Consider the following 24,789-nt stretch of genomic DNA (forward strand, 5'->3'; position numbering starts at 1 on the left):
CTACTACTGCAAAAGTTTTTTTTTAAAAAACTACATAAACAGTGGAACCACAGCTCAGAATGGAGTGCAGTACAGTTCAGAAGAACCAATGGTTTTGAACTGTCAAGTTTGAGTTTCTTCATATGGTCACATATGGCATTGTGTCATCAGATTGAGGGTGTAATACTTATTTGGCCAAGGGAATATGTGACTTCTTGTTGAGACCTATTTGAAAATTGTGCTGTGAGCTTTCTTTAGTCCAATGGCTATGGTAATGATGAAATGGGAGCAATGCAATGCACCTTATTTTTTAGGTTTGAGTCATGATTAGTTCCAAGGCTCTAGGATGCTCTCACTTTCATGTAAACTCTGTTAGCTCTGCAACAAGTTGTTTCAACATTATTTCTTGGACTCGGTATGTGGTTGTCGGCCATCGTGCCGTTGGTTTGTTGCAGGTTTTGGTTACCTCACCGTGCAGGGGAGGTGCTGCTGAAATTTACAATTGAGACTATTATGTTTGTTTGTTGCAGGAGAGGCTATTGCAAGGATCATTCCCCACCGTCCTCAACTCATCACTTTGCAGGACAGCAAGGTGAGGCATCCTATACCCCTCTTTCCATATCATGTTCGTATATCACGTAACCTAGCAAGGCATCTCCCGTTCGAAAGAGATATGGTTGGAAATATGCAGATCTTTGCATATCTATAACCGTATCTGTTTTGAATTGTCCACGTTTTTTGGACAGCCTGATGATGTGTAGATGGAGTTAGTTTCTATGGTCTACTCGGATCTGAGATAGAGTTTCAGCAGCATCTCCCTGTTGTTCTCCAGATACACAATCTCCCAGCCAGGACGTGTATTTGGAGAACAGTGAGGAGGTGCTACCGAAATTTGGTCTCGGATAGGAGTAGAGCATGGAAACTAACCCCATCTACACATCCTCAGGTGGGATTATGACCTATCTTCACCTATTAGATAGTATAGAAACCTGTAGATGAAATTGATTTTTATATTACTTGTTGATATGTTAGAGGATTGCCGATAGAATTTTCATCCCATGCCGAGGACACATGCAGCAAGCCGAAAGGGTCTGCTCGATGGAGCTGTAGATCCGCCTAGCTTCAGCACAAGGATGGTCGATCCTACGCACTTCTTCCGAGACGTGCCAATCAATTTGACTCTATAATTGACAAGGAGAGAAAGCTTATCAGTAATTAAGGGCGGAACTTGCTGGTGTTGCCAGACAGTCCCGAATGTGCGGCTTTGAGAGCCGATATGAAAGGAAATCGACTAAATAGTCGATTCCAGCATATTCATTAGAATAAATCGGTTAAAGCTCATTGGGTTGTATAAGAAGAATCAGTTATCTTTCAAGATAAATGTCATTATTTGAGCATATATTAATCAATGGCAATGAGATGTCAACAATGATTGGTTTATGCTGAGCCAATGATTACAAGCAACCGAACCCCTTTTATATAAAGAAACAATTCAACACCATTTAATCATTTAAGAAGATAAATCTAATGAAAATGTTAGATCTCATCTATCGCTATGACCAGTGGGGCATGAGGCAGAATCATGCAGGCCGTAGAAATAACAATAGACTCAACGACCCTAACTCATTGCTAATAGCAGTGGGGCATGAGGTAGAATCATACATGCCATAATACAATAATAAGATCATAGGGCTAACACATCTTTCAACCTATCTCTACTTTAATGGTCTCATGATGCGAACTGTTCGTGAAAACACTCGATATCGGCTAAAACAGCCGATTCAGGCATAGCGCATAGTTAAAGTCATACCTTATCAGGAATAGATCTATCGAATAACGATCCCCACTCAATGGTGCTAATAGTGGGGTGTGAGGCAGAATCACATAGGCCATGATAATGGGCCATGGAATGGTTTTTGCTAGCCAATAAATCTACTCAAGACGCAACATGCTCTAACCGCACGCTATGCACGATCAAGATTGATGTAAAAAAGCCGATAAAACATAACTCATCATTTAATATATAGATTAGATCAGTTTTAGATTAACAAACGATGGGCTAAACAATATATAAGGCCGATCTAGATCAATCCCAATCGGGTAGAGTGATATTGCTGTAATTTAGATAAATAATGAAAGCAATAAGCAATATCGGTAACTTAATGAATCTACCAAAGACTGTCATTCTAAGGTAGAGCCGATAACTTGACCTTGATCTAGTTCATACAGTGGGGGTCGGCCGGATCGATGCAGCCATACTTGAACTAGGCAAGAATTGATAACTAACTTATACCAGACTCGCAGTGGAGGTCGACCGGATCGATGCAGCCGTATGAACAAATGTATAAGCCATGACGGTACTTACAACAAGTAGTGGAGGTCGACCGGATCGATGCAGCCATACTTGCTGAAGAACTCGTTGAGATCTACTCTACTCCTACTCCTAAGGGGTGGCCAGAGCCAAAACAGTAAATGACTTATATATTGGATTGATTGTTGTCCTTGATACAATAGCCATGGGTTTATACTTATACCTTGGGCTGATAAGAGTCCTAAACGAACATGACTAGATAACAAAAAGAAATATCAAGATACATGGACTCTAATTTCCCTTATGTAGAATCCTTGCTGATAAAGCTTCCTTATTTGATACGTGTCCTTGTTTCCTTTATTCTGATATGCACCTGGACATCATGTCTCTATCAAATTTGTTAAATAATATTTCCTGGCCGGCTCATAAATATCCCTTAATTAAGAAACTTTCTTGCTTTTGACATCATCGTCCAATCTCTTCCTTTCCAAGATAAGCTTATCAAATTTTGGTGTAAACACAGGCCCCCTAGTTTGAAGTATGAGTTTCATGCTTCGAACTATTTTGATCCGGTGGTCTTCTCTTCCCTAGCCGATGATATTTGATCACAATCACTAAAAGCTGCATCGGCTTCATCTTCTTTTTGATATTGATAACTTCAAAATTGATCTTTCTCTGCATCTCCGCTCGTCTGCTTTAGCCGATTAGGAGCTGCCCCCCCCCGAGTTCGATCATAGCAATACAAGTTAACCGGCAGTACAGAAATATGCTGCATAAAAGTTCTGGTATTCTAGCCGATAGTCTTCTTTCAAGGAGCCGTGGAATTTACTAGCAGCGATATTACCTTATTCCAAGCCTCACCTGCACATGTGAACTTTGAAGTGTCTACCATACCATCTTGGGTGGTTGAGGAATGGAACAGATTGGAATCCAGTCATCCTCACTTCCCCTGCTCAGAAAACTTGAGTTTTTTTAAAGATTTTCAAATTAAAACATAGCTTTGCCCCCTCAAATGACTCTTTCAGACCGCTCAATGTGTATAGTTCCTTGTCAAAGCATTGTTGTGTCTCTTCTTATCCTACTTCTAAAAAGCTTATGTGAAGTTTTAGGTAGGGATAAAATATGTAGCGTACTTAACTTGCATATATTGTAAGGTCAAATCCCGGATCCAAGGAGAGAAATGTCATACTCTTAGATCAAGATGTGCATGTGCGTGGAATATTTGGTGGCTAACCTAATTCTACTATGCTCTTTGAAATATATTTCTCTCTTATGGAATATTTTTGCGAGAACATGGGCTATCTTTTCTCATTTCTTTTCTTTTTCTCTTTTTTACTTTGGACCTCTTTTGTGTCCGTCTTTTATATTTTGTATAACCCATGTCTCTTTTTACAACAAATTTTCAGAGAAATATTATCAAGAACTTGGAGCATTTATTCTGATAAAACCTAGCGAACATATTTTTTTCTTCTCCCAGTGTAGGAGTAGAACATTTTGAGGTGGATGAAAAACATGTTTTTGTGTACTTCCAATATAGAAGCAGCACATATATGTGGCATGTACGTGATTTTGATCTTAGGAGCATGATAAATCTCTCAACAAGGGTCAACAAGACTTGACAAAACTCAACAAAGAGCAAGCAGCTTATGTGAAAGATTTTTAATGAGACTAATATATGGCTCTGGTAGGAAATTCAACATCATTGAGGAGACAAGCCATTGATTTTGAATTTTTGTAAGAAAATTTCCCAAGTACTTTGCAAAAAGAAGCAAGGTTTCTTTCATCATACCATATCTCATTCATCAACTACTTAGATAGCATGCTTTCCCTATGATAGATTGTTCACAAGTGACAGGAAAAGCAGGAAATAAAGAATATGCGTACCTCCACTTTGAACCGATGAATGCCTTTGCTTGGACTTTCTCCCAGTGTGCATATATTAGCTAGACTTTGTCGGCCTTATGATCTCTGCATTATCAATCAAACATATGATATGGCATGACCACATGTACTTTCAAGATCTAATTCATCCTTTTTGTGCCCACGTACATCATGTATATATATGCATGGAAATCTGACTTGCCTGCACTACATAGAGGGCTCTATCGGCTTGATGTCTTGATCTTCCAATTCTGAGCCGATTGCGAGCAATCTTTCATTTTACTGCTTCTGACTTTTAATAAGGTGGTTGTTAGTTTCAGAAGTACCACAATCAGATCATGTTGAGAACACAGAAAGAGCACTACGAAAAATTTGCTTGCCGAAGCCACAAACTACAACAAAGGTCAGGGCTGGCCATGAGGCTTCCTGCGTTGGCTGATGAGCGCGCTGTAGGTACATCATGGTAGTGTAGACACCCTTGTTGTTATCATGTCTGTCTATATTTTTGTTTTTGCTCTATAGGCGATACATATCGTATTGGTCTTTCATTGTCTTTGAAGATTTTCATTTTTTGAACTAGAGGCGATACCCTCCTGGTACTAGCTATTAGAGCCGAGAACGAATCGGCTATCAAGTGTTGATCAAATGTTAGGATAACACCCTGCAGAACATTTCATATCAAAGGTCAAATGATTAATCAACCTAGGTCAAGCGTCCTATTAAGCGAAACAGAACTTCTTTAAGAAATCCATTAACTCTGAATTGTGCTTACACTTTGACTCAGCATTCACATACGTCGGCCTAAATCCATCTCTAAGACTCAATGCTTATTTTTCCTCTCATCCAACGGCCAACGTGAAGCCGTGACTTTCTACAAAAACAAACTCTCAGAGCCGATCGCTTGCATCAGCTGTTGGCTTTCATTACTGATCTTAATGAAGCCTCCTTCCATGACTTGCCAGAAAAACATTTGATGTCTCCTAGTTCCCAAAAGACTGGATCGACTATTGCGATGCTCATGGACTCATCAGCACGAACTAGTTCGACATCATCTCCATGCCATTGAATCAAACACTGATGCATGGTCGATGATATACATCAGTTTGCATGAATCCTATCGTGACCGAGGAGCAAACTGTACGACCCTTTTCCATCGATGACGAAGAATGCTGTGAGCAGAGTCTTGCTTTTGATTGTTAGTTCGACATTTATTGCCCCCTGGGTCTTAGACGTATTACCTCCGAAGTCTTTAAGCATCATGTCAGTCTCCATCAGATCTTCTGGTCCTTGCCAAGTTTACGAAAAGTAGTGTAAGGCATAAGATTGACAGAAGCACCTCCATCCACCAACATTTTGTTCATCGGCTTCCCATCAACAAGACCTTTCATATATAACGCTTTTAACTGTCGATGTTTGATTGGTTTGTCAAATATTGCTTGCTGTACAACCATTAACTTGGCAACTATCTCCTCATACTCTGATTCATCAAAATCCAAATAAACTTCTTGATCTGCCAGAGCTCTGAATTCTGATAGCCACAGAAAAGCCATTTGGATATTAGCCGATGGTTGCTTTCTATTGGCTATTTGCTTGGTACGCCATACCTAAGGTTTACCGGATGCCTGAGCCTGTTCCATTTCTTTATTCCTTAGGCGCTGCACCCTTCTCTTCTGGCTCCTTGTTAAACCTTCTGGACACCATTGGCCTTCCTACCAAACATACTTTCTTTCGTTGCCTTTCTCTTCATGATCAGCCCAGTCTTGGTCAATAACTCTTTTTCCAAGCCGATCATGGACACTTTTATTTTTTAAGCGTCGATCCATGTTATTATGATGATATGCATCTTTAGCATGGATAGACCAGCAGCTGGTTCGAGACTACCTATACTCTCGATACGGATTGCTATATTCTAGACAGTCATGTCTAGTAGGCAACTTCAAACCTTCATTCCAGCAATGTCTGAAGAAAGGACAATTCTAATGTAATTTGGCTTGTTTCCTTTCATACCTCTCTTCTTTCAGTTGATGCAGGTATGCTTGATCCTTTAACCAACGCTGATAATCCTTTTCTTTCTGTCGCTGCTACTTATTCAACAAAATCCAAGATGTAACCCATGGTTTTGTCATCTCTGCTTTTGACGTCTCTCCCTGCTCGTATCGGCTCTTTTGCTCGGCACGACGTCTCCTAATCTCTCTGTACTCGTCAGCCGATATTTGCATTTTGGGATCGACTGTTCTAGCTTCTTTTGATTTGGTTGATGTTAGGACCTTAGTTTTTCCTTTGAATAGCCCAGCATCAACCATGTTTTGATCTCCTGGGAAAGGATTATCATCAACTTTTATTTTCCGAGGCGTATCAAATTTGAGCCTCCCCTGCTAAATAGCCCTCTGTATATGTTGTCGGAAAATTCTGCTTTCGTTGGTGGAATGAGAAGTAGCATTATGGAATTTACAGAACTTCTTATTCTTTAATTGATGAGGGGGCAACATGACATGACCATCGGGCAACTTGATCTGCCCTTTCTCAAGTAAGAAATCGAAGAGCTTGTCTAATTTAGTGACATCAAAGTCATAGCTCTCCTCAACTCCTCTTCCCCAAGGATTTGGCACCATCACTATCTTTTTGCCCCAATTCCATTCAGTCGTAGCAACCTCTTCTTCTTCATCTTCATAGCCATCATCGACTGCATATGGATCATAAGCTTTGGCTACCGTAGTACTCTTCTGGAACAAGGTATCTCTACGCATACTCTAGAATTGGCTATTGAGTGCTGCTACTCATTGAGCCAATTGACCCAAGTTGTCGAATTCTTGTCCTAGCAGCTTTTCTTTCCACATCGGTAGCATTCCTTGAACAGCTAAAACAGCTAGTTGATCATCGGCCAAGTTTAAGGAGAAGCACAAGTTCTTGGTTTCTCGGAACCTCTGAAGAAATTCAGTGCCCGATTCATTAGTCTTCTATCTTATAGTTGTCAGATTGGTAATCTTCTTTTCTTCAGTCCTAGTATAAAAATATGTATGAAACTTCTTCTCTAGGTCAGCCCAATTGGTAATGGAATTGACTGGCAATGATGAAAACCAAGTGAAGGCTGGTCCTAATAAGGACAAGGAGAAGAAACAAACTCGATGGGCATCCTCAACTGATGCTTCACCCAATTGTGTAAGATACCGACTAATATGTTCTATCGTGCTTGTACTGTCTTGACCAGTGAACTTAGCGAATTCTACGAGCCTATAATTTGTTGGAAGAGCGATCAAATCATACCATTCTGGATATGGGTATTTGTATGAAAAGGTTAGCCCTTTTGGCTTTAGAATGAACTAATTCTTCATCATCTTGATCACCCTTAGCAGTAATTCATCAGCTTGTGGATTTGGATTTCTTTGCACTTGCTAACCCATCTGTGGATTGAAATCCCATGTGCCTTGGTATCCTAGATTTGGCATCATATGAAGGGTGTTATAATCCATGCCATAGTGATACCCTTGTGAAAACTCGATCTGCTTGGCCCTTTGCTGGCTTGCTGCTTGAAGTCTCTGATTGTAGACATAAGGATCTATATCTCTACAGATCCTTTGAATTGATGGTGCTATTTTTTGAGCCGACGACGGTATGTGGCCTGATATACCGAAATTGATCACCTGGTTCTGACTTTGCCCCGTCGGCTGTTGCACATGTTGTACTGACGGTCTAGGATTGTACTATATCTAATTTGCAGTAGTTCCTTGAGCCTATTCAGATGAACCCTGAACTATCTGGACATCACCATTACCAGCTGGTGCTGCTTCTTGATGGCTGGTACCGACTTGATTAGTCCCTTAGGTCGACGAATCTGAAATGTCGTAATAAGCCAGTCCGCCTTGACCAACTAGAAATCCATGAATCGCCTCTCTCATGGCGTTGTGGAATATGTCCACGAAAGCTTCGTTATGGCTTGATATGGCATCACGAACATATTTGTCTACAACTTCTTTAAAGAAACATCTATCTTCATCTTCAGTTCTATCTGTCTGCTCATGTAATAGAACTCTTGGTAGTAGAAAATTCTGAACAATTGTGTTGTCACATGTTTTGGTGTAGGACAACAAACATTTGATCTGAAACTCTTCTATAGCTTTGCTGATGATACCCTTATCCCCATCAAGTAGATCTTCATAATGCAGCATAAGGATGTCATTGTTGTTGTGAACTGCCATGACGATTGTGGGGTCCCACCGGGCATGCCAAAAACGTGTGTCGACATAGAATTTTCGTCCCATGCCGAGGACACATGCAGCAAGCCGGAAGGGTCTGCTCGATGGAGCTATAGATCCACCTAGCTTTAGCGCAGGGATGGTCAATCCTATGCACTCCTCCCGAGACATGCCAGTCAATTTGACCCTATAATTGACAAGGAGAGAAAGCATATCAGTAATTAAGGGTGGAACTTGTCGGTGTTGCCAGACAATCCTGAATGTGTGGCTCTGAGAGCCGATATGAAAGGAAATCGACTAAATAGTCGATTCTAGCATATTCATGAGAATAAATCGGTTAAAGCTCATTGGGTTGTATAAGAAGAATCGGTTATCATTCAAGATAAATGTGATTATTTGAGCAGATATTAATCAATGGCAATAAGATGTCAATAGTGATTGGTTTATGCTGAGCCAATGATTACAAGCAACCGAACCCCTTTTATATAAAGAAACAATTCAACACCATTTAACCATTTAATAAAGATAAATCTAATGAACATGTTAGATCTCATATATCGCTATGACCAGTGGGGCATGAGGCAGAATCATGTAGGTCATAGAAATAACAATAGACTCAATGACCCTAACACATTACTAATATCAGTGGGGCATGAGGCAAAATCATGCAGGCCATAATACAATAATAAGATCATGGGGCTAACACATCTTTCAACCTATCTCTACTTCAATGGTCTCGTGATGCGAACTATTTATGAAAGCACTCGATATCGGCTAAAACAGCCGATTCAGGCATAGCGCACAGTTAAAGTCATGCCTTATCTGGAATAGATCTACCGAATAACGATCCCCACTCCACGGTGCTAATAGTGGGGTGTGAGGTAGAATCACACAAGCCATGATAACGGGCCATGGAACGGTTTTCGCTAGCCAATAAATCTACTCAAGACGCAACATGCTCTAACCGCACGCTATGCACGATCAAGATTGATGTAAAACAGCCGATAAAACGTAACTCATCGTTTAATATACATATTAGATTAGTTTTAGATTAACAAACGATGGGCTAAACAATATATAAGGCCGATCAAGATCAATCCCAATCGAGCAGAGTGATATTGCTGTAATTTAGATAAATAATGAAAGCAATAAGCAATACCGGCAACTTAATGAATCTACCAAAGACTGCCATTCTAAGGTAGAGCCGATAACTTGACCTTGATCTAGTTCATGCAGTGGGGGTCGACCAGATCGATGCAGCCGTACTTGAACTAGGCAAGAATTGATAACTAACTTATACCAGAGTCGTAGTGGAAGTCGATCGGATTGATGCAGTCGTACGAACAGAGGTATAAGCCATGATGGTACTTACAACAAGCAGTGGAGGTTGACCGGATCGATGCAGCCGTACTTGTAGAAGAACTCACCGAGATCTACACTACTCCTACTCCTAAGCGGTGGCCAGAGCCGAAAAAGTAATTGACTTGTATATTGGATTGATTGTTGTCCTTGATATAATAGCCGGGGGTTTATATTTATTCCCTAGGCTAATAAGAGTCCTAAACAGACATGACTAGATAACAAAAAGAAATATCAAGATACATGGACTCTAATTTCCCTTATGTAGAATCTTTGCTGATAAAGCTTCCTTGTTTGATGCGTGTCCTTGTTTCCTTTATTCTGATATGCACCTGGACATCATGTCTCTATCAAATTTATTAAATAATATTTCCTAGCTGGCTCATAAATATCCCTTAATTATGAAACTTTCTTGCTTTTGACATCATCGGCCGATCTCTTCCTTTCCAAGATAAGCTTACCAAATTTTGGTGTAAACAAGGATGGATGACCGTGAGTGGATATACACTTGCTACTCTAGTCAGGGTTCGTTGACCGATGAATGGATTGAGAAGACCGATGCTTTCTTGGAACTAGCATTTGCAAGGGTTAAAGTTGCATGTGCCACTTGGTGTCCCTGCAGCATTTGTCCAAACACGCGTCGACAAACAAAGGTGGTCATGGGTAAACATCTTTGCAAGAATGGATTTATGGCGGACTATACCCGATGGATCTACCATGGTGAATCCGTTCGTGTGAGAGACGAGGTCGTGAAACAACGCATCGAGGATTATGATGCTGATGCCAGGGTAGGAGACATGTTAAATGACTATCATGAAGCACACTTCGATGAAGGACGTATGGAGGAGGAGCCAGAGCCTACCACAAAGGCGTATTATGATATATTGTCTACGGCACAGCAACACCTTCACGGGCATGCCAAGGTTTCTCAACTGGACGCCATTGCACGCCTAATGGCCATAAAGTTTCAATTTAGCTTGAGTCAAGAAGGCTTCGATGTTATGCTGACAATTGTTGATAGCCTGCTCCCGGATGGTCACATCGTGCCAAAGAGCATGTATGAGACATAGAAACTCCTTCGTGCACTTAAGATGCCATATGTGCAGATACATGCTTGTCCGAAGGGATGCATCTTATTTAGGAAAGAACATGCGGAAGAAAATTACTGTGTGAAATGTAAATCATCCAGGTTCCTAGGGGTAGACTCTAGTGATGGTCAAAAGATGCAGCTCGCCATCCCTATGAAGATCCTACAGTACCTTCCATTCATACCGAGGATCCAACGGCTTTATATGACCGATGAATCCACGAAATAGATGACATGGCACAAATACGGACGTCGATACAATCCTGAGAAGCTAGTGCATCCATCCGATGGTGAAGCATGCACAAGGTTTGATATGATTCATCATGAGAAAGCTCTAGAGGCTCATAATGTATGTGTTGCGCTGGTAATAGATGGGTTCAATCCTTATGGAATGGTGGCTGCCTCATACATTTGTTGGCCCATGTTCATTATCCCACGCAATCTCCCCCTGGCATCCTCTTTCAATGACAGAACATATTCTTGTTGTTGATAACTTCTAAACACCCAAGGAATAATATGAGTGTGTACATGGAGCCTCTGATTGATGATTTGGTCCGTTCTTGGGAGGAAGGGGTATGGACATACGACCGAGCTACAAAGACAAATTCAAAATGCATGTTTGGTACCAGCACTCCCTGCATGATTTTCTGGCGTATAGGATATTCTACAACTGGTGTGTTCACGAGAAGTTCTCATGCCTAGTATGCAAGTATTCTTCATTCGACAAACATCGATAATTCCTCCCTCTTGACCATCCATTCAGATGAGACATCAAGAACTTTACAAAAGATGTAGTAGTTGAAAACCCTGCACCCCAGATGATGATTGGTGTCGCGGTTCATGCTCAGTTAGACGCTCTTGAGGTCAATGACCAAGGAGATCATTTTCTGGGATATGGTGAGCAACATGCATGGACTCACAAGTCATGCTTGTGGAACCTCCCCTATTTTAACAACCTTCTACTTCCACATAACATTGATGTAATGCACACTGAAAAGAATGTCGTAGAGGCAATTTTTGGTACAATCATGGACATTCCTAATATGACAAAGGATAATGTTAAGGCCAGAGTGGATCAAGCGAGGTTATGCAATAGACCAAAGCTAGACATGGCGCCTCCCAGAGGCAGGAAGTCATGGAGAAAGCCTAAGGCCGATTTAGTTCTTACGAGGACCCAAATGAGGGAAGTACTAGAATGGTTCCAAACGTTAATGTTCCCTGATGGGTATGCAGCGAATCTGAAGAGCGAAGTAAACTTAGCTACTTTGTGAATCAACGGGCTCAAGAGTCATGACTACCACATATGGCTTAAGTGGCTACTGCCGGTGATGGTTCGAGGCTATGTCCCTGAGCATGTCTGGATAGTGCTGGCGGAGTTGAGCAATTTCTTTCGCCAGCTTTGTGCTAAGGAGTTATCTCGTACTGTGGTTGCAGACATGGAAAGAATGGCGCCCGTGTTGCTCTATAGGTTGGAGAAGATCTTTCCACCTGGCTTCTTCAATCCGATGCAGCATTTGATTTTGCACCTCCTATACGAGGCACGAATGGGGGGGCTATGCAGGGCCATTGGTGCTATTCAATTGAGAGATTTCAAAAGATTTTTTGAACTAAATGTAAAAATAAATGCAAAATTGAAGCATCCATAGCAGAGGCATACATTCTGGAGGAGGTGTCAAACTTCACAACAAAATACTATGCTGACAACCTTCCTAGCATGCAAAATGCACCCCCTCGTTGCAATGCTGGCAAAGATGAATTGAACCTTAGCATTTTCTGAGGGCAACTAGGAAGTGCAATTGGTGTGACTAACAAGACCTTGAGTGGCACACTATTATGCTATATGTGTTGACCAACCTATCAGAAGTGAAGCTGTACATGATGTAAGTTCTCAACAAACTTTTTCTCAAGTAGTCACAATTCTATGTCCAACTCCCTTGTTTCTCATTGGTACAGGGAATTTCATGAAAAAATCTAGCGTGAATCAAGGGAACCTACCCCGCAGGAAACTTCGACCCTTCTTAGAGAGAGTGCGGGAAATGGAATGCCCGATTTCATTTCTTAGTTCAAATAGAAGGTACTATCCAATTTGGCTCGTACTTAGTTTCACATTACAAGTTGCTCATACGTGCAACTAATATAACGAACTACCCTGCTTGAACTTGTAGGGACAAACCAATGCGTCTATGAGTGCTGAGTTGAGACAGGATGCCGATGGTTGTGCCTATAGGGTCAGGTCATTTACCGGTTATGACATGAATGGATATCGCTTTCACACAACAAGCCACGAGCAAAGTCGGCCTAATCGAAGAACCACAAATACCAGAGTTTTTACGCAAGACTTAGATGGGGTTGAGTATTACGGAAGAATTGAAGAAATATACAAACTCATGTTTTATGGTTGCAAACCTCTTAATCCTATTATATTCAAATGCCATTGGTTTGATCCTGAAGTAGTGAGGCAGACCCCTAATCTTGGGCTAGTTGAAATTCGATAATCATCCGCCTTACTAGGAGATGATGTCTATATTGTGCTCAATAGGCCACACAAGTTTATTATCTCTCATACCCGTTCCAAACTATAGACCGTCTTAAGGGTTGGATATTGTGTACAAGGTATCACCACATGGTAAACAACCTGTCCCAAACAATCAAGAGTACAACATAGACCCCAACACATATGACGAAGAGTTCTTTCAAGAAGATGGGCTCGAAGGGTGTTTTGAGATAGACTTAACCGAAGCTCAAGGTATGGAAGTAGACAATGAAAGTGGTGCTGACGAGGACGCCAGAGATGAGGTTCAGAATGTGAAGGACTTAGAATTACTTCAGCGATTACATCTAAGCAATGACGGTGATGACAACATTCCTCCGTCGGAGCACGGGGATGATTATATCGACATGCGTGATAGTGATGATGAGACTTATGATCCAATTAATCCCGATCATGATGATTATTTCTAATACATGTATGATCCATGCTAATTGATTTATTTTTTGTCATACCATGTTATTTTCTAAGTATGTTTTGTTTATTTTGCATCTATTTTGATTTATTATCTGTGCAAATTGGTTTACACTTTTTAATTGTAAGTGATTGAACAATGGTGGGCGGTATGAGGAGGATAACGTCGCTTTACTCAAAAGCGACAGCGACGCGTAAAGGGTCTGATGCAGCTGAGGGGTCCAGAAAGAGACCTTGGGGTAGACCCAAGGTTCGAGGGAAGGGTGGTGGCAAGATGAGTCCACCATCGCATGTACCTTCATCGCCGTCTGAGTTACCTTCCGCTCACTCATCCTCTGAGGAGGAGGTATAGGTGGAGGAGGAGGTATAGGTGGAGGAGGAGGCAGGGGTGGAGGAGGAGACATGGGGTACCTCTTCCTCTACTTTGTCGCGTGTGTGGTTGCGCGGTCCCTCAACCCTCCCGAGGCGACCGATACCTCTTGAGAGACGCCCACTGATTTGACCCGATGGAGACAAGTAACTAACTTTAGATGTTATCACTAATTTTTCGTTTGATATGTTCAAAATTATAATAGAAACTAGTAATTTATCTTAATCACTTGGGAAGGGGTTGGAGAAAGGTCGGTGGGGGTGATCATGCATGCCATGTGAATGACATCTTTGGTTTTTTTATCAAGGAAAAGTTCCCTGGCCTAGTGCAGTTCGGTGGAACTATCGACCCGGCCTACACATGGGCCCACTATGCCATCGTCCCCGACACCCCTGATCGGGATGGCAGGTATTCGTCGACAAGGCGCAGCATGTCAAGGCCAAGCTTTGGGTAAGTCTTTCTCGCACTACATTGCTCAACACATCGCATTCTTGAAATAATGACTAGATACATCACGTCTATATGCAGGATTTCTTTAGATGCGAGGAGGGATATGAGGTCAAGGCAGATGTTGTGGCTGATAAAGCCACCAAGAAACTCATCAAGGACATGCACTATGAGGCGCACATCCAGGCCGTGATCCAATACCACGCAAAAATTCTTAGAGAGAGGCTCCCTAAAAGAGCAGCAAGAACCATGAGCCTGACCTCGAAACAATACCTGAAGATAAATATAGAATATTAATACTTATTTTTTCTGAGATTAATTACACATAATTTCATCTTATTATATGTCATATACTTGATGACGTAGGTGCCTCCGTGGTGGTGTGCCTACGATCTGCAATGCTGGGCCCAGATGGTGGACAGGTGGTGCGACCCCACGTGGGAGGAGAATCACAACACTTATCGGGAGCGGCGTTTGCTGATGTCGGGTGCACGACACCATCAAGGCAACCTCAACCTCTCAGAATATGTTGCTAGATGGGTACGCGAATTCATTTCTTTGTTCTAACGCTCAACTCTGCATAATTCTAATCACATTGCTTTTTTTTGCAATCGGCGGCCCATGGTGGCGAGCCTTGCTCCCAGTTCATGGCATATGCTTTGGCCCCACAAGGGCAAGGCGATAGCCGATGTCTCCTACAACCCAGAGGAACCACCCTCGGTGTACAGCAACAAGTCCATCCACAGCTGCCTCGATGGATACACATCGATGGCAAGGGTGGTCCATGGCCCAGAGTATGATTCAAGCACCCATGACCTTAATGGAGAAGTGGTCATGAGGGCGGGAGGAGTCAAGAAGCATGGCCAGTTCTGGATTGGCAATAGCACAATCGACACGGCCAATACTCCCACTCTATCCCAGATTCGAGCACGGAGCACTCGTTCTAGCCCGGCGATACGCCCATGGCCGGACTCTACACGGTTCTAGATGAACGCACTCTAGGTTGTTTCTATTTTATTCATCATTCATTGATTTTTACATACTTTTGCATTGCATTGTAACATTGGGATGAAATATTGTAGGCTTAACTAGAACAAGAAACGAGGTGCCGAGAGGAGCTAGAGGCGAAGATGGAGGCAGAGCAGCAGAGGGCAGAGGCAGAGCGGCAGAGGATGAAGGCAGAGCGATTGAGGATGGAGGTAGAGCGACTGTAGGTGTTTGAATATATGAGGGGTGTTTACGCTGTAATCGGTCAACCTCCACCACTGATGCCAGTCCCTCCTCCTCAACCTGCTCCAAATACTATTTCTGGCACTGTGAGTCACTTTACAACCTTATAATCACAATTTCTAGTTTATGCAGAATCAATCTTACAAAGATGCCCAGACACTAGAAATTAGTGACTAATGCTATATGTTTGTTACCAACTTGTACTTAAGCAATCATACTAGAGCACAATGCAACTAAGAAGATATTGCTAATAGTTGCAAGGGTTATACTAGTTAGGCAGCAAAGAGACCATACGTGTTGTTCAATCTTGTCTCACACATGCAATCTCTTTCCCTTTGTGCAGAATCAATTGGCGGCATCGAATGAGCCTCATGACCCAGCGTGGTCACAGTGGAACTCATGGCCTAAGTGACTACTTGTGATTTTATTTGCATTTGCATTTGTGGATTACCTGTGACTACCTGTGACTATTTGTGGTTGTGAATGAACCTACTAGTGATTCTAAAGTTCATTTGCATTTATGTGTTGTCGATATATCTATATGAACTGCCTGTGATGCTTATTGTGAACTACGTGTGATGCATGTAATGTTTTTTTGAGTGAGGTACATTATACGTGACCGAACAATAAAAACATGGAATATATGGTCGCTTTGCCGAGTGTTACACTCGGCAAAGAGGACACGTGGCCAAAATCTGTGCATTCTAGGACTAAAATGGCTTCTTTGCTGAGTGTCTGCGTTGTGACACTTAGCAAAGAAGCCAAGATTTGTATGTTCTAGGCCAGTCTTTGCTGAGTGTCCAGTATTTGACACTCGGCAAAGATGGCAGGTTTGCCGAGTGCCCGGGATTTGACACTCGGCAAAGAAGGCATGTTTGTCGAGTGTCAGATACTGGACACTTGGCAAAGAAGCCAACATTTGTACGTTCTGGACCACTCTTTGCCGAGTGTTAAATACTGGACACTTGGCAAAGAATTTAGGTTTGTTGAGTGTCAGGTCCGGGACACTCGGCAAACACGCCATGACCATCTCCACGCCGTCGTGTTACTTTTTTTTGCCGAGTGTCGGTTTCAGCTCTCGTCAAAGTATTTGTCGAGTGCCCAATAGAAAACACTCGGCAAAGAGATGTTTGCCGGCACTATAGATGCCATATGCTATTTGCCGAGTGTTACACTCGGCAAAGCCTTAGTCGAGTGCCTCTGGCACACGACAAAGCCACTGTTTCCGGTAGTGGTTCCTATAACCGGCCTGGTAGGTTTCCTCTAGGTATCTTGTATAAAATAGTTAACTACTGGTTTTTGCTCTTCTTTCTTCGGCTCTTCAATGCAAAGTGTTGTGGGATGTATTTGGTGCAAATGCAACTTGCTCAATATGTCCCTACACCAACAAACACATACAACCAAGATGACACAAATGGTGGCCCACAAAATATGAAATAAATGCAAGGTAAATATAAAGTGAGCCAAACCAACAAAGAAGACGCAACGATGTGTTTGACCAAAGTTTGGGCCTCACCAAGTGAGCTCTATGTCTCCATTGTGGAAGCTGTGAGTGACCCAACAAAGATCTACTCAAGCTGGGTGCAAATCGACCTATTTCCAACCTTGGCCATGGTCCTTACTGATCTATGTTCAGATGGTATGTCCCTCAGCCTAAACCATTCTTGTTCAAGAGACCCTTTTGCCTCCATACTTGGAGACCATGGTTCAATCTTCATTTGGGCATCAACCCCTCTCATTGCCAGGACTTTGAAATAGCTCCATTCCTTAACCATTTTGGCATTATGAAACCTCATAAACACAACTTATTTTCCCCAACTTGTCTTGCTTTCCATTTCCATGTATATGATCCAATGGTATTCATGAACTCTTGCTCAATGTGCTTTCTAGTAGCACTCCCTTCAATGATAGAAATGATTGTTGTACTGTCGGGTTCATAAACCCAGGGTCCTTCATGGACCGACTTCCCAGCAAAGGCTTGGCCCAGTAGACAACGTTGTGAATGACGCGCAACTCCTGGGCCAGCCCAAATACCTAAACGATAGGCCACAAGGGTGATCCAATATCTGATTGGAAGGCCTAGCCGAGGAGGAACGACACCCGCTTCTGACTCTGGCCCACCTCTCCGACCGGAGCGCTCGCTTCGGTCTCCAGCCCACCTCTAGACGGCCTCTCCGACCAGAAGGCCTGACCTAACACCACTTCCGACTCCGACCCACTTCTCTGACCGGGAATGCACCGAACCCTTGCTTATAGCTCCTCTCCGACTGGCGCAATCAGAGCCGACCGGGGACACCCACTCGGTAAGGACCAGGAAACGGATGGAGAAAGTAAGGCAGGGCACTCAAGTCAACCATAAGACTAAGGACCATACCCTGTATACCTATAGGATAGTACCGACAGGACATGTCAGAAGATTGCCCTGCAAACTTCCAGGCATGTCAGAACAGTGTTGTAGGTGCCGACATTTGACCTACAGTGTTGTGGGCGCCCGCAACAACTGCCATACCGGACGAGCACGGTAAAACCCCTTGCATGCCTATGGGCATCAACAGTATGGCGGGCCCCGACGTCTGCCATACTAGAAGAAGACGACGCAACCTCCCACGTGCATTTGACAATAAACAATATTGTGGGTGCCTACCATCATCTTGTACCCGCCGGCGTGGGCAGCATACGCACTCTCTCCCTCTCACTTGTAAGGCCATCCTCTTCATCTATAAAAGGGGATACGCTCTCTCCCAATAGATAGATTCATTCAGATCCCTTAGTTCACTTACTTTTGAATCACCCTCTGTAACTTTAGACACTCTAAAGTTATACCGAGCACACGCTCGAACACTTAGCACATAGCGGGGCTTCTGCCACTCTTGACCCTTCAGACCAGAGTCCGACCGGACCTCTTGTACTCCCTATCTTTCTCCCTTCCGTTTGTAACCCCACCGCAAACTTCGAGCACCTAGGCTCAGGAATAAAGTCACCGACCAACTCAAACTAGACATAGGACACGTTGCCTGAACCAGTATAAACCCTATGTCATTGAGTGCTAGGCCACCTCCGATCACAACGTACAACAAAACTACAAATATTTATGTGTTAGTTACTTTCTGCACCGACGTGTATTGTCTTTCTCTCTAGCAACTCGGGGATCAATATTAATATTCTCCTCTATGAAAAAGAAGCTACAGTCTTCTACTTGAGCAGCACAAGGCTCTAGGCCTGAATTCCATGGAATACCCCTCCTGCAGTTGTATGCCACATGGTTCCCCAAACCACATATTTCACATTTGAGCAGTCTACAATCCCTTGATAGATGACTAATTAGACCACACACTTGGGTACTAGGAGGGGCTCTGTTCAGGGTGTTTCCAGCTTCTTAGGATTACCTTGCTGAGGATTGTCTCCAGTCTTTGCCTCCATTGCTGCAGAGGTACCGGCAGCATCCTCCCCCCACACTTCCTTGCCATGGGCCTTGTTCATCACATGTTGCTCCTAGTGAGCATTATCACTTTCTTGTTTAGCTTTGCCTTCCTTAGGGTTGATGATTTGTTGCTCTTCGGCTCGTCTTCCTGCTGATCTTATTGTTTAGCCATCTGCTCCCACACAAAGTCACGTGCACCAGTCCGACCATGGCGGCGGCCTTATTGCCTAGCTCTGAAACTCTCTCTACTATATCCAAAATTGCTCCTCTGCCCACTGCCATAATTCATGGCGACTCGCACGATGGGGGCCGACTCACTTCTCACAGCAGCTATGAAAGATCTAGCAGGAGCACCTCTCCATAGGTGTCCAACCAACTTTCTAAGATTGGGGAATTTTGGCTCGTGAAGAACCCTAGGGTGTGTAGTTGACGGATTCATATTTACATCCACCATCGGGTCAAGAAGGTGAGGTGGGGAGGAGGGCCTGCGGTGCTCTGACTCAGAGTCACCCCCAACCTCCTGCTCACCCCTCTCTAGATTGGTGACGTGTGTGCCATGGTTAGAACCTGACCCTAGGATCCCAGCGGTGAGTCTAACTTTCGGCGGTGCACGGAACCACCGGTCCAGCTGAACCGAGTTCACCTGTTGCGTCTTCTTCAAACTCAGGTCTCTTGCGTCATTGATGAATGGGTGCTCAACTGCCCGTCCGCCATTGCTGGGCTAGTGAAGCTCAATCGGGATCTCCTTAATCTTGACCTTCGTTAGATCCACTTCTTCGAAGGGAAAAAACTTTGCCGCCACCATATGCTTGAATCCCCTCTTCGACGTATCAAGTGGCAAACTAATGCCCTGCCCTTTCCTTGCCGCCGCAGACTCTCCGCCAAAGTTAGGAACTTCGCCTCCATCCTTCAACCAAGGCATGACTATGCTGTAGGTCCTGCCCTACCCCACGGGATCCCCTGTGTACCCGGGGGGAGGGTGCTACCACTTCGGTGAGGGTGGGCGCCACCTTCGACGTGTGCGGAGTCGTGACTGTAATCTCTGTTGAGTTCGTCAACGCCAAGCCTGCATTCTCCGCGGATGAAGATGTCCTAGGAAATGTGGTTGCCTCGACCGCCCCATCAGTCAACTAGAGATTCACCCTATGCCGGGAGTCACGATGAGCGGCGAGCACCGCCACGGCGTCCTCTGTATCCGGCGAAGCGGATCCCCCGTAGGGGGGTTCCTGTGAGGATCCATTCCGAGGCACCCATCTCGCCGCCTCCCGCTCCCCTATCTCAACCAACATCCTCGCAACCCTTTGAACCATGCAGATGAACAATACTACAGGATAGCAATTTTAGTTATAGATGGCAATACCGACTTGGTACTATTATATAATTACAGTATTTTGGAACACAGATCGAGTACAATACCATTGTAGTAACACAATAATACAGTACCCAAACAGAGAGAAAAAAAAAGGCATTCGATAGTAGTATTACGCGCACCATATGTTATATGATACCATACCCCATTTACCATGTACTACTTAAGCGCATTATTTCGTCATTTCATCGTTACTGAGCTTTTAAGTAGTATACTCGTAACTCCCTTGTTAAGCAGAGAGATGACAATATAGTGTCGTTTAGGAAGCCACACGGACAGGAGCATCAAGGGTCTTGTCATAGTCCTCAATAGATTTCACGAGATGAATGACGTTATCCTTGGCAAAGCCGCCGCAGCCACCCCTCTGGTACTCCTTCCCGTTCTCATCTATCTCCACGCACCCGATCCTCTGGATAAACTCCAAGAGCAAGGTTGGCCTGCATATATAACAAGTTTTATTGTGATCTTTTTTTAAGAAAAAATAAAAAAAGGACAGTACTACCTCCATTTCGAATTATAAATTGTTCTAGGTTTTCTAGGTATATTATTTTTGTTATACATTTAAATATAGACTATGTCTAGGTATTTAAATAAAATTAATTATGTATTTTAAAAACTCAGAACACTTATAATTTAGAATGAAAGAGTAGTACCTTAGGTTTTTGTAGTACCAGAATAGAGAATACTGATGTAATTAGTTGAATATTTAAGTCAACATGCATATATAACACGTTTCATTGTTATAGCTTTTTTTAAGACAAATAATAAAGGATAGATTCTTTTGTACTGTACTAGGTTGTTTTATATAGTAGGGGAACATGGATGCAATTAGTCGAAGATTTAGGCCTTGTTTAAATGTACTCGGATTGACATCAATTTACATATGTTGGGGTGAATTGGTGTGAAACTTGAACTAAATTCCACCCCAATTCATCTCAACACACATGTGGATTGAGGTGAATCAGACAACGTATCAACAAAACATGCATGCAAAGGACGCGATTATTACCTGTCTCCAGCAGCCTTGGTGAAGGTTTGAAGCACAACTCCGCCACTGTCAGCCCTGTCCACCCGCACGCCGAGCTCTTGGCACTCCTTAATTTGTGCCTCGGACAGCACGTCCCCAGCGAGCCGCCTTACACTGTCATAGTAGCTGGGAGGCGGCGGTGGCAGGAGCTCGAAGCCGCCTATGGAGGACCGCGCACGTATCTCCCTCAGCGCGCCGAGAAGGTCGTCGCTGGTCATCGCCAGGTGCTGCACGCCTGGCCCGCCATGGTGGTCCAGGAACGTCTGTATCTGGCTCCGGCGCTTGGTGCCCTGCACCGGCTCCAGGAGCGTGAGAAGCACGTTCTCCGAGCTGTTGGCGAGCACCAGGCCGTTGAGCGAGCTCTCGGCCGTGCCAATTTCGTCCCCGTTGACCCTGTCGAATTCGTGGAAGCCTGTGAACCCGGCGATGTACGCGGCGACCGGAGCCAGGTCTGGCACGCCGCCGACGATATGGTCGAACCGGTTGAGTCCGTAGTCCGGACACTCTGATGAGCTCACGACGCTCTCGAACCCGGGCAGGAAGGCTACGTCCGTGTCGGCCGGGTAGCTCACGAAACGGAGGACGGCGTCTCCGTAGAGCTCGACCTCCGCAAACACGAAGCCGCGGCCGAGCTCGGCTGGGGAGAAGGCCGGGCGCGCACCCGCGGCGACGCTGGCGCGGAACGCCTCGGCGGCGTCGGAGACACGGACCGCGACGGCGCGCACCGCGAGGCCGTAGTCGGCGGCGAAGCGACGCGCGGCGTCGGCCGAGAAGGAGGGCACCACGGGGGAGGAGTTGGAAGCGGCGGCCGTCGCGCCAGCGTCGTCGTCGGCGCTGATGTGCCGCGCGTACGGGGCGGTGAAGAGGAACGCGAGAGGTCCAGAGCGCGAGCGCAGCAGGTGGGAGGCGTGTGCGGTGTTCCCCGTGGTGAGATCGGAGTGCGCAGCCAGTGGCACCCCAAGCGCGAAGGAGAAGCGGCCGGCAGCGGATGCGGCGTCGGCGCACCAGAACTCGACGTGGTGGAAGTCGATCACATGGAAGCGGTCGGTGCCAGCGAAGCTGCCGGCAGCGCGGTCCGCGGTGACGACGGGCGTCGTCGTTGGGTGCAGCGTCTTGGTTGCTTGGAGAGTAGTCGGGAGTTGTCGAAGTGATGGCATCGGAAGCGATGGGCGGCGTGGGGTGCATCGTGATCGGATGCTGCTGGAGAGTTTAGGGTTTGGCGGGAGGGCATGGGTGAAAGCCGTGGAGGCCACAACTAGGCGGGCGTGGGCATTCATCATGTCTGTTTGTTTCAGCAGTTAAGCTAGCTTGTGTAAATGTGTTATGGGCTTGTGGCTCAGCGGTATATCCAGTGCTGTGTCCTCGCTTGTTTATATATAGGCAACAAGTGTACGGGGTCTTGGTCTCGATATCGCATGCTTTCACACCATCGACCTCGTGTTTTGCGTTTTCTCCATCGATGTTGTGTATGCATATATTATTGTTTGGTATCTTGCAAGTCGTAATTGAAGTTCACACGATTTTATTTACACAGGGGCAGCTTCTTCCCAGCCAAATCCTAGCACCCTCCAATATAAAGACCGAATCCACGTTCCTCCCGTGCAGGATGCCCAAACACCATCTCTTCCTCCCACACCATTATATATGATGATATTGTTTGTTACTCCCTCTTTATTTTTTTTAAAAAAATTGACTAGGTTTATCAAAAATTTAACAATGTTTATATTTTCAAATAAGTTTATATTATAAAAATAAGTTTAACTATTTATAATAATACTAATTATGTATCATAAATATTTTCTTATATATATACTCAAAGCTAACTACATTTGACTTCTCAGGAAATAAGAGCGCCGGTTAAAAAGAAACGAAGGGAGTATCATACAAGTCACAATTTATATATCCACATATAAAATGTTCGCATATGTTGTGACAATCTATTTTCAACAGCTACACAAAGTTGGCTATATGGAGCCACATACATACACATGCATTCCAAAGTAAGTTGGCCAATTCGACCTCCTATAGTCAAATTTAAGATTTTATAGCAATAAAAAACACTCTACATTAGTCTCCCTAGATAAACTCCTATAATCACCTTCCCGCAAAGTTTTTAATTACACGACTTTTACACAGGGTAGCTTCTTTGAAAGGGATCGTGATACCTAAGAGGGGGGTGAATTAGGCAACTTAAAACTCTAACTCTAAACTATGGCCTCTTTTTTAAACCTTAACAAAACATATGCAAAAGATAAACTATTTAAATGTGCAACTACGATTTTGCTAGTGTGTTGCTATCTCTACTGCAAAAGGAGTTATACAAACAATGTAAATGTGGAAGCTAAAGAGTAAAGTAGAGATATGCAAACTTCCGTCGACGACTTCGTTATTTTTACCAAGGTATCGAGAAGCGCTCAAGCTTCCCCATAGTCTTCGTTGGAGCCTCTCGCAAGGAATTCCTCGCAAGGGCCAAGCTTCTGATTGGATAACTCCGTGAATAACCCCGGGCCTTTCCCACGCGCAAGTCGATCTCCGGTGTGCCTTCCGGCAAGCCTCTCCTGGACCGCTTCCCGCCGTCTTCACTATCAAGCTTCCGGCCGAACCGCCGCGGGCCTTGTTCCCTTTGATACACGGTGGCGGCCACACCACAAACGCGGTTGGTGTGATCTCGCAAGACTACAAGCCCCTCTGATGTACAACAATGGTGCGCGCAAGGACTGCGTGGTAAGAGGTATGCAAACCTCACTAAACACTAGGCCTAAACCTAGAGCAAGCGCATAAGCAGTGGTCTAATCAACCTAAGCACTTCCCAAAGCACATACACTAATCACCTAATAAATCATTAAGCACTATGCAAGTGGAGATTACTAAAATGGTGTACTAACACCCTTGGTATGTTTCTTCAGCTCCACCCTTACCAAATGGCTGGTTGGGGGTCTATTTATAAGCCCCACTGAGAAAGTATCCGTTGGGGACGAAACCGAGATTTCTGCTACTGATCGGACACTGCTATCGTCCTAGTCGGACGCGTCCGGTCATCCCGACCGTTGGAGCACGCGCATTGATCAGACTCAGCCAGAGTTCGGTCATCATCGATCGGATGCGTCCGATCGCGCTGGTGCCACTCTGGAACCTCTTTGGACTCGATCAGAC

General features: G+C 44.3%; 1 protein-coding gene across 1 annotated transcript; it reads right to left on the reverse strand.

Annotated features, from left to right (window-relative positions):
* Positions 1–20,868: 20,868 nt before the first annotated feature.
* Positions 20,869–22,793, reverse strand: LOC136543708 (4-hydroxyphenylpyruvate dioxygenase-like). The gene is made up of 2 exons (XM_066536084.1): positions 21,619–22,793; positions 20,869–21,046 (listed from the first exon to the last, which is right to left on the reverse strand). Exons 1-2 carry the CDS (start codon positions 22,791–22,793, stop codon positions 20,869–20,871), a joined length of 1,353 nt encoding a protein of 450 aa, XP_066392181.1.
* Positions 22,794–24,789: the final 1,996 nt, after the last annotated feature.

This window comes from Miscanthus floridulus, chromosome 3, assembly GCF_019320115.1.
Source record: "Miscanthus floridulus cultivar M001 chromosome 3, ASM1932011v1, whole genome shotgun sequence".
Classification (NCBI taxonomy): Eukaryota; Viridiplantae; Streptophyta; class Magnoliopsida; order Poales; family Poaceae; genus Miscanthus; species Miscanthus floridulus.

What these genes read in the sequence shown, in the direction of transcription:
- LOC136543708 (XM_066536084.1), bottom strand. Translation starts at nt 22,793, where the DNA reads ATGCCATCACTTCGACAACTCCCGACTACTCTCCAAGCAACCAAGACG. An exon ending in ACCAAGGCTGCTGGAGACAG is followed by an intron (nt 21,047 to 21,618) that starts GTAATAATCGCG and finishes TTATATATGCAG; the next exon opens with GCCAACCTTGCTCTTGGAGT.